The following is a 10,567-nucleotide window of genomic DNA, read 5'->3' as shown; positions in this document are numbered from 1 at the left end:
GGGGACAGAGGGATAAATATGATCAAAATAAATTATGTAATATTCTCAAAAATTAATAAAAAACTATTATTTAAGAGAAGAAATGAATCTAGAAAAACAGATGATGCCAATTTGTGAAGGCTTATGGAGTTTTAACTTTAGCCTACGTGATAAACAGCCACTAAATGCTTAGTTCCTTAACCAAACAGAGGAGCGAGGCACTGTTTGTCCAGATCTTTAACACTGTGCATGGCAAGGCCGCTAACCTATTGAAATCGTTTTGCAACCCAATTTCTTGGAAAGTAGGAGAGTAGCATAAAGACAAATGGACAGAGAAGCAGAGTGCCCAGACATCACAAATGATTGGATAAAAGAATAAAATTCCATATTTGAGACATCTCCAATAGGACAAATGCAAACATAGTAGAAAGGCTTTCTGTTATAAAACGACTATACAGCCGGGTGTGGTGTCACACGCCTTTAATCCCAGCACTCGGGAGGCAGAGGCAGGAGGATTGCTAAATTCCAGGCCAGCCTGGTCTACAAGTGAGTTCCAGGACAGCCGGGCTATACAGAGAAACCCTGTCTCGAAAAACAAACAAACAAACAAAAAAACCCAAAACAAAAAACCGACTATACAGGCTTCAAAACATTTGATGTCCTCCATGAAGTATTTATTTATATCCACATTCATCATATGTAGTCTGGGGTTGGCTGCTATTTAAATTTATATTACATCTTATTGTATGTGTGCACACATGTGCTCTGGTGCACACATACACGTATGTCATACATGTGTGTGGAGGGCAGAGAACAAGCAGTGGGAGTCTCAGGTTGCCAGGCTTGGTGACAAGAGCCTTAACTCACTGAGTCACCTCAGCAGCCCTGGAACTTTTGTGTGAGTAGGTGGGGACAGTGCTGGGGACGAACCCCCAGGGCCTGGTCTCTGATCAGAACATGCCCTCCCTCCAGCAGTACCCCAGCCTCAGTCTTTGAAATCAGTCTGCTCCCCTTCCCAGTATGACTTTATAGAATAGGAAATTGCAATTTAATCTGGCCAAATCGACACAGTGAAATTGCAATATATTTGTTTTTTTTTTTTAAATTTTCTTCAATAATTTACAAAACAAACCAGTGAACGAGTGTGGAAAACTTTCAATCACAAAACGGACAAATAAAAACACTTGGAGCGACCTCTAGCCAGCACAAGAATTTAGCCAAAGCACGAATTCACATATCTTGCTAACTAACCACTGCCCAGATTGCAGCAGTTTATCCTGGCTCTTCCCAGCTTTGGTCTCACAGGCTTTGAAAGGGACTCTCTGTCCAGATTCTTGGGGCGTAACTCATTTTTAAAGCATCTAGAGACCGGTGAGAGCTCTGCATCCTGAGAAGGGCCCGTGCTCTATCTCAGAGAAGCTGTCCTGGTCACTCCCAAGCGTCTGCCTATCTATCTTTGAAGAGCAACAGAAGAGAGTCCCAGGGACACACATCAAAGCTACTTTTTGAGCAGAGAATAATTAATCTTTGTTCTTGGCACCCTTTGGGGCTCTATCTCCCTGTCTAAGACTTTTTGTGTTTTAATCAGATAATGTTGCCCCTGCAAAATCTGTGATCTTCCTGCCCAGGGAGGAATTACCTGAAAAGAAAAAGGCCACTCTGCTACTCCTGGCAAACTAAGTGACTAAGTGGTTATTAAGTCATAACCTCTGGGTATTTTCCAGAGGTTGGGGTGGGGCTTGTTCATGGACCTGAGGTAGATAGCTTACCCTGGCAGGATGAAAGCAGCTGCTGAAGCCATTTTCAGCTTTGGAATTTAAAATCCTGCTCCGGATGGGAGCTCTAACGCTTTTGGCCTTAGCAGTCCATCCAAGGGACCGAAAGTCAACTGACCAAGCTTCATTCTGAGGGTGCATTGAAAACATCTCTCTTTTTCTCCCAGATGCTGCACTGGGTCAGGCAACCACATCAAATGTCCAGACAAGAACAAAAATGGGGTCTGGAGAGGTGGCTCAGTGGTGAAGAGCACTGCCTGTTCTTCCAGAGGTCCTGAGTTCAATTCCCAGCAACCACATGGAGGCTCACATCCCATCCATCTGTAGTAAGGTCTGATGCCTGCAGGCATCCATGCAGATAGAGCACCCATATACATTAGATAAATAAAAAATAAATCTTGAAAGGAATGCCTGACAGGCAATTTTGTTCAATGTTTATTTTTAATTATATTTGTGTGTGTGTGTGTGTGTGTGTGTGTGTGTGGAGAGAGAGAGATCAGAGGACAACTGGGAGTGGGTTCTCTCCTTTTACTGTGTGGGTTCTAGGGATCCATCTCAGGTCATTTTGACAGCAGACACTTTGCCTGCTGAACCTTCCTCACCTGCCCTGACTTCTTTTAAAATGATGCTCTCGATTTGCCTTGAACTTAAAAAGCTACTTCCAGAAACAGAATCCAAACTGGGAGATTCCATCTCGCCACAGTCAAGCAGGAAATGTAGCCCAGATACCATCAAAGGTGGCGCTTGTGCCACCGTTTGCTCCAGGTGACCTCCTCCAGAGGCCAGCCTCGTGCAAGGACCGGGACAGAGCTTCGGTTTGGAGGCATTTAGAGATCTTTTGGCTACATTGAGGTATAAAGTGAGTTGACTGCTCTAAAACGTGAGGAAGACCTGTTTTGGTGCTGAAAAGCTTGCAGCCAAACTCCCATGCTGGCTTCTGTCTAAGGCATTTCCCTCTGTATTCACTTTTTACAGACTCAAGCGTAGAAGGGAATGAAGCAAATGTCTAACTTGGATGAGGGAAACATTTTCCAAGGCTCCTCAGAGAACCCGCCTTCTATCCCAGCGTCCTTTTAGCTTACAGTAATAAAACACATGGTGTCAGGCTGTGGCCGCCCTGTTCATTAGAGGGCTTCCCTTCTCCAAGCAAGGGTGTGCTCAATTCTGAGCCCAGTCACAGCTCAATTTGGCCAAGCAGGAACAAAGCAAAAGACCCAATAATTATGAACATGGAGAAAAGTCTTGTGTCTTCTCTTCAAAACAAGACGATCAGTGCTGAGCTCCGCTCTGACAGGAAGCAGAGCCAGAAGAGGTAGCAGGTTGCTTCTCCGGGCTCCAAACGCCTCTGGTTTAGACCTGGCTGCCAGGTTCCATCAGGATCTATGGGAAGATCCCAGCCAAAGGAGGGAGGAGGAAACATTTGACTGGGAACAGAGGCAGGCCCCAAGCCAAGGACAGCTCTCAAAGCTTTGCCTCAGAGATCCCAGGAGAGCAATAGTCAGCAATAGGGGCGGCAAAGCTGCTTCCCTCTCACCTTCCTGAGCACTTCCCCTCCATTATCTCTGCCAGCATCCCACCCCTTACTGAGGCCTTCCTCTGGCAGGAACTCGGCCAGGGGCCAGCCTGGAAAATCTGAACAGTTTCAGGAAACCTGACGCTGTTCCCAGGAGCAGAGTCGCAAAGATACCAAACAGTATTGTCTTCTAGGCACAAAGGCAGAAGACGCTCATTTGAGTGAGATGACTACTTAAAAATAGAGTGGAACTTTGCCTTCCATTCCCCAGCAAAGAGAAGTTGCTGGGACTCTCCTCTCTCTAGGCTTCCTAAGTCAGAGTGGGGGTTGGGGGTGGGGGTGGGGGTGGGGGTTCTGGCATCTCTAGTGGCTGGATAACCATTGCATGGTATGGGTGGGTGTCCCTGTGACAATCTTCATACCAGACACGGAGCTGTCTAAGGTCCCAGAAGGCTAGGGTCTATCTGATGGCAGTGGCATGTCCATGTGCCTTAGTCTACTCTGGCTTGTCATAGGTCTCTGAGAGGTCTGATCAGGAGAGGGTAGTGGAAAATAGGTTGCACTGAGAATTTGAATCTATTAAAAATGGCTCCCCTGATTTCTGATGTCTTGTTGATCCTTGCTTTGTAGGGGCACCACTCAGGCCCTCCATTGCCCTACTGCCTTTGCCTTGTGGTTGTCATGGACTACTGATTTCGTGGAAGTGGTGGCTAGTTCTTTTCTGCCCATTGGCTTCTCCAGTGGTATAAAGAGGTTTTATTATTCAAATGCAGAATTTCTATGATATCATAAAAATGACTGTGGTTTCATAACAGACCTTTGAAAACCATCCCAATACTGATATTCTATGATTTTATAGTAGGGAGTTAAATTAGGAAGGACTGGGCGTGGTGGCACAGACCTTTAATCCTAGTACTCAGGAGGCAGAGGCAGGTAGATCTCTGTGAGTTCGAGACTGGCTTGGTCTGCATAGAAAGACCTTGTCTCAAATAAGAGAGAGAAAAGAGAAAATGATTACAAAGATTAAATAGAAATGTGAATTAAATGACTAATTGTTCAGTCAGCTAACATCTCTTATCTTTGTGGAGTGAGTCACCCGTGAGCCTCAGTTTTCTGTCATAAGACAGCAATATAAAAATGGCCTCATAGGGCGATGGGAGAGGGCTGGGCAGTATAAATCTGTAGTACAGTAGACAGCAGGTCTCTCACTGAAGGTTCACACACTTGTTGGGCTAGGACTGAGCCGGCCTAACACAGAGGAGGGGCGGGGCGGGGCGCGGAGGGGCGGGACGCGAAGGCCGGCTTTGTCCTCGCCCCGCCCCGCCCTAGATATCGCGAGAGGGCGGGCCGGGCTTGGCTTCGGCGTCCGCGTCGCTCCCGCGCTGGGGCACTAGGCCGGCCTCCTCCGCGGGCCGCGGGCTACTTTGCCGGCGGCGAAGGGCCGCCCGCCGCGCGGCGTCGGCTGTGGCGTTGCGGTCATTGTGTCGTGACGGAGACGCCGGTCGTGGTTTCCGCGGCAGCGGGTGCGGCTGCTTTAGCCCGGCCTGGGCTCCACGGCTGCCTGGAGGGTCTCTGCAGTGCCCATCCCTTCTCCTCCGGAACCCCACGCCAGCAGCGACCCTGAGCCGGCAGCCGGAGCGACCGGCCATGGCGGCCTCGACGGCCTCGCACCGGCCCATCAAGGGAATCCTGAAGAACAAGACCTCTACGGCTTCTCCCCCGGTGGTGCCCTCGGCCGAACAGCCCCGCCCGATCGTCGAAGAGGAACTGAGGTGAGTGAGGGAGAGCCGGGAGGCCGGCCTGGAAGCCTCGCCTTCCCGGAGGACCGGCGGCCGCGGGGAGCCGGCCTCAGCCCTGCCCCCCGGGCCGCGGGGTGGAGCGGGGCCGGAGCCGCCAGAGGCGGTGGCGTTTGTCGCGTTTTATTTTTTAAGTACATGTGCACATTTGAAGCCTGGCTTTTGAACTTCGTGTTCTTGGGAACGCTAAGGAATCAGATTGAAGTTTCAAAGCTTTAACTGTTAAGCTTTTATTATTTTGCCCATAGCCTAAGCCAAAGTAGGTAAAAGCCTTCGGCAAAAGGAGTTTCTTTTTTGCCCATAAATTTCAGTCTAGGTTCAGGCTAATGAGATCAAATTTTTTAAAAAAACAACCAGCAACAAACACATTTCTCCAATAGGCGCTTTACCGCCTTCATCTCTCAGTACCTGGTCTGTCATCTGCACTAAATGAAACCAAGTTTTAAAATCACTCATTTGTAGTTAGTGGAAAGTTACTATTGCTAAGTATTTTTGTACCTGCAGCTAGAGTTTGGGTCTAGTTTTGGATCCTGGTTTGCATATCTAAACGCAACACTTCAGAGAGAAGCAACTTGAGACATTGACATAAAGCGTTGTGTATTAGTAAATACCTGGAAACCGCCCAAGGTCCATTAGTGAGAACTGGTGAAATATTAATTATGGCACATTTGTATAATGGAACAATATACCAGTCTGAAAAACAGAGAGGTATCCTGGCTACAGAGAAATTACCCAGGGTTCAGTGTTCAGTGAAAATAATGTGACAGTACAATGTCTAGGGTATAACTAACTATACCAGTGGGTCAGACAGTAAGGGGGCCTTGAATAGTTGGGAGTTACTAAAAATATAATAAGTCTTGCATTCAGAAATAAGGCTTAAGAAAGGTTACTGGAATTTTTAGTAGAGGTACTAAAATGAGGATGCTGTGAAATCCTGACTATTAGAACCAGGGCACTCCTATATTACAGATCTAATTTGGAATTGTAAGAGTAACTAGCTGGAAACAAGTTTATGGGAAATTTGGAGAAAATCCCTTTTGCGGGTTCAACTTAGATTGTGTCTGGCAGAGACAACAACACTCCCACCCCCATTCTTTGAGTTTGACTCTTGACTTCCTTCACAGTTTTCCAACTGTACTTGGAGTAAACTGCCTTAAAGGGATTTGACGGGTTGTGGGTCATGGGAAAAACAGAATGCCAACACACAATAGCAAGATGAAGATCTGTAAGTTCAGAAGGCACTTAACTTAGTTTGAGTATTAAGCAGCAGGAACGGGGCCAGCTCTTTTCCAACTACCAAATGTCTAATTTTTCTGCGCCCTCTACTTCCACACATTCTCAGATTTGATGCACTGTAATCTAGAGCACCGTTCTATAGGTTAGCCTCTTCTGATTCCCATGCTTGCCTGAGATTTACATGTGGGTCCTGGGTTTGTTTTGTTTTTTTCCTCTTGGATGCCAGTGAATGAGACTGACTCCATTAGGTAAATTGCTTCTTCTGAAAGAGTTCCTGGCAGGGCAGATTCACTTCAAAAGGATTTTATAAGCTAGTTGACTGACTGCCTTGAGTGTAGCAGCCCTAGTTCACCGGCACTACCAAACTAACTCATTAAAGTTACTGATGTGTGTGAGGTTCCAACTGGTAAAAGATAAGCCTTTTCATAATCAGCTGTTGAAAAATTGTAAAGCAAAGAAATTATAGCACTGACACTACGTTATTGTATATGTGTAGTTGCATATACAAGTCCCTCGGTTTGATCCCCGACATGCAAAGGGAAGGGAAAGGAAGACACACACTGTATAAAGTATGTGACGTACATGTATCAGAAGGACAATGCAACTCATCCTTTTGTTCATGGAGTTCAGGAATGTATTTAGTAGTTATAACTAATAGTGCGAGAGCTGCAAACAGCGAGCAGAGCCTTGCCACAGTGGACCCTGCTGACAACAGTTAAACTCTCCTGCTCTGCTGATGGCTTTGAGCATCCACTAAACTACCTTCAGTATTGGTGTTTAGAAGGATTCCAGGAAGGAAATTCCCAAATAGAGAACCTGCAAGTAAAGTGAAATGTACCTTTTACATGCCTTTATCATGTAAAATGCAATGACTTCATCATTATCCCTCTCACCTGCCTGCACTTACTGGAGGGAATTATCTATAGCAATTAATTACAGAGAGTTGTCTTAAGGAAAAATTCAAACACATCAAATATGGCTTCATAATTCGTGCATACTCTATTGGTTGTAGTACTTAAAACTGAATATAGGGGCTGAAGAAGATGGCTCAATCGATAAAGCAATTGCTGGGCATGTGTGAGAACCTAGGTTTGACTACAGAACCAACGTAAAACCAGAGGAGAGCGTGCACATCTATAATCTAATCACAGAAGTTATTTATACAGGGAGATGGGAGGCAGAGACAAGAGAATCCTTGACTCCCAGAAGCTTGGGAAAAAAGATAGGGATGCAGTCTCAAGCAAAGAAGGGATGGATCTACACCTACACCCAGGGTTCTTCCCTCCTGCCCCCATACACACAGGTACAAAGGTTTGTTGATTTTTAAGGACAATGTATAGGTAAAGTGAGGTTTGTAAATTTTAGGTTGTTATTTCTAATAGTCTTTAGCATTTTGGTATTTTTATTCTTTTTTTTTCAAGGCTAATCAAATTGTTATTTGGAGATTTGTTTGGTTTTAGTGATTTATTGCCTTAAAAAAAAAATCTTACTATATAACCCAAGCTACCCTTGAAATTGCAGTTCCCCTGCCTTTACATCTAAAGATAAAGGACAACAGGCACATGCATCTTTGGCATATGCTCTTATTTTCTTCTTTTGATTGAATTAGTACTATTCCACTGAGTAGTTTCCTCAGATAACATTTGTCAGGTATTAGTTTTAGGGCGTTAATTAAAAATGGATAAACTCTGCCGGGCAGTGGTGCTTTAATCCTAGCACTTGAGAGGTAGACACAGACGGATTTCTGAGTTGGAGGCCAGCCTGCTCTATAGAGTGAGTTCCAGGACAGCCAGGGCTACACAGAGAAACCCTGTCTCCAAAACCCAAACAAACAAAAAAGCAAAACTGTGCTTTAAGCTGGATGTAGTGGTGCACGCCTTTAGTCCTAGCACTCTGGAGGCAGAGTCAGGCTTATTTCTGAGTTAGAGGTTAGCCTGGTCTGCAAAGAGAGTTCTAGGACAGCCAAGGGTGTTACGCAGAGAAACCATGTCATGAGAAACCAAAAAGAATAAAAAGATAAAAATTGCACTTGAGAGAGGGACAGTGGCCCCCACATATACTTTCAGCACTTGGGAGATGGGGAGATATGAGTGAGAATTCAGGGTCATCCTTAGCTGCATAGCCAGTTAAAGGCCAGTCTAGGCTATGTCTCTGTCTGTCTCTCTGTCTCTGTCTGACTGTCTCTCTCTCTCTTACACACACACACCCCCCCCCCCAAGGTGCTTGAATTCCACTGATATAATTTAAGATATAATTATGCTCTACTCTAACATTGTCTTTCTGTCTACTCAAGAATATGGAGTATTAAAAAGTCAAAGCTAATTAAAATAAAAAGGTTATTTCCTAAAACTTACCATTTGTTTGCTTTATTGTTAAGTCTTGGCTTAATTTTAATTGTGGTTTCAGGCTTCAAAGTCTTGAATCTTTATTTAAAAAGACAACTGTTTATTGAAGTGTGAAATTAAAAGTTAAATTCTGCCGGGCGTGGTGGCAGTCCCAGCACTCGGGAGGCAGAGGCAGGCGGATTTCTGAGTTCGAGGCCAGCCTGGTCTGCAAAGTGAGTGCCAGGACAGCCAGGGCTACACAGAGAAACCCTGTCTCAAAAAACCAACAACAAAAAAAAAAAAAAGTTAAATTCTTTGAAGCAAAACTCAGCTGGCCACTCTTGAGCACAGCCAAAAGTATGAAATATGCCAGGAGAAGCAGCAAGAAGTACTGGGAGGTCCTTGAGATGACAACATTGGAACCAACAAAGTAAAAGTAAGACGTACTGTACAGGACAAGATTTAAACAGTCTGCAAACCAGTCACCGAGAGGGAGGGCGAAACTGAAATTAGCAAGTGCCTTGGCCATCACAGGCTGTCATTTCCTGGTACCCTTAATTTTTGTCTGTGGAATTTGTGACCCAGAAAATGTCATGTAGTTCATGATGATATTTTAATTGAATTCAGGTTTGTTCCTTGGGTTTTGTTACTCTGCCACTCACATTAATTACTTTAAAATGGCAGGGATACTAATTTCCATGTACATTGTCTCTATTGACAGTTTCTTCTTTTCATTTGCTTTCTACTTAAGAATTAGCAATTTTGGGGCCTGTATTCTTAATTTTAGTGTCCTGCTCCCCATTTTCAAGATAATCTTTCTTGTATTTGAATGTGAACATTTCTAAGATTTCTTTTCCTCATTATTTTGTACTAAGGAAATGAAGGTTAGTATAACTTTGAATTCCATTTAAAGTAAAACATAATAAATGCAAAACAGACAGGAAAAAGTTAGGATTCAGATGTATTGTAGTTATAGATCAGGTCAATTCAACTTTTATGTGTAATGTGCTTTGCATTTGCTGTGCAAAGGATGCAAACAATTCCGACATGTAAAGTAAGTCGCGTCGTGTTATTAGATAATGAGGGATACACACAGAACAGCCGTTACACACTACTTTATCCTCAGCAAGTTAGAAAAGCACAAATACCCAGCCACAGCCATGGTTTGGTAATTATTGGTGGCATTATACACAGTCTTCTTCACACAAAATATTTTTGTATGCCAAATATAATAGCCCACACCTAGAATTGCATCTGTTTGGGAGGCTAACACAGGGATCACTTGAATCTATAAGCTTAAGACCAGTGTGGGCAGCACAGTAAGAACCCTTCTGAAAAGAAGGCTCTCTTAGCAAGTTATCCTAAAACCATTAGCAAGTAGCATATATGAAGATACGTGTTTCTACCGTCTTAAATGTGTTAGATTACATCTAAATACCTAACATTATCTAACTTCTAGCAAAAAGAAGATAAAGTATCTTATTATGATATATATAGCTTATATCAGTATAAATGTGCTTTAAAATATATATATATATATATATGTATATATATATATATCACATCATTTTAAGATACAGAGTAGAAAGAAAATGCAAAAAAAAATCCAAATTATTAGTGGTTTAGAGTACTAGGATTATACTTACTACTTTTATTGGTTTTGTTTGTTTGTTTTTGTTTTCCAGACAGGGTTTCTCTGTATAGCCCTGGCTGTCCTGGAACTCACTCTGTAGACCAGGCTGGCCTCGAATTCAGAAATCCACCTGCCTCTGCCTTCCAAGTGCTGGGATTAAAGGTGTGAGCCACCACTGCCCAACTACTTTTATTCTTAAACTTAAGAAAATGTAGCCGGGCGTGGTGGCGCACGCCTTTAATCCCAGCACTCGGGAGGCAGAGGCAGGCGGATTTCTGAGTTCGAGGCCAGCCTGGTCTACAGAGTGAGCT

General features: G+C 44.1%; 1 protein-coding gene across 1 annotated transcript in view; it reads left to right on the top strand.

Annotated features, from left to right (window-relative positions):
• The first annotated feature begins 4,613 nt into the window (after positions 1-4,613).
• The window catches only part of Ppp1r2 (protein phosphatase 1 regulatory inhibitor subunit 2), a 22,362-nt gene continuing 16,408 nt past the window's right edge, over positions 4,614-10,567 (top strand). The window contains exon 1 of the mRNA XM_021185146.2: positions 4,614-5,039. Within this exon, the coding sequence (XP_021040805.1) occupies positions 4,915-5,039 (125 nt within the window). The 5' untranslated portion in view covers positions 4,614-4,914. The remainder of the gene's footprint in view (positions 5,040-10,567) is intronic.

This window comes from Mus caroli, chromosome 16 (genome assembly GCF_900094665.2).
Source record: "Mus caroli chromosome 16, CAROLI_EIJ_v1.1, whole genome shotgun sequence".
Taxonomy (NCBI): domain Eukaryota; kingdom Metazoa; phylum Chordata; class Mammalia; order Rodentia; family Muridae; genus Mus; species Mus caroli.
This window is presented reverse-complemented; position numbering and strand designations above follow the sequence as displayed.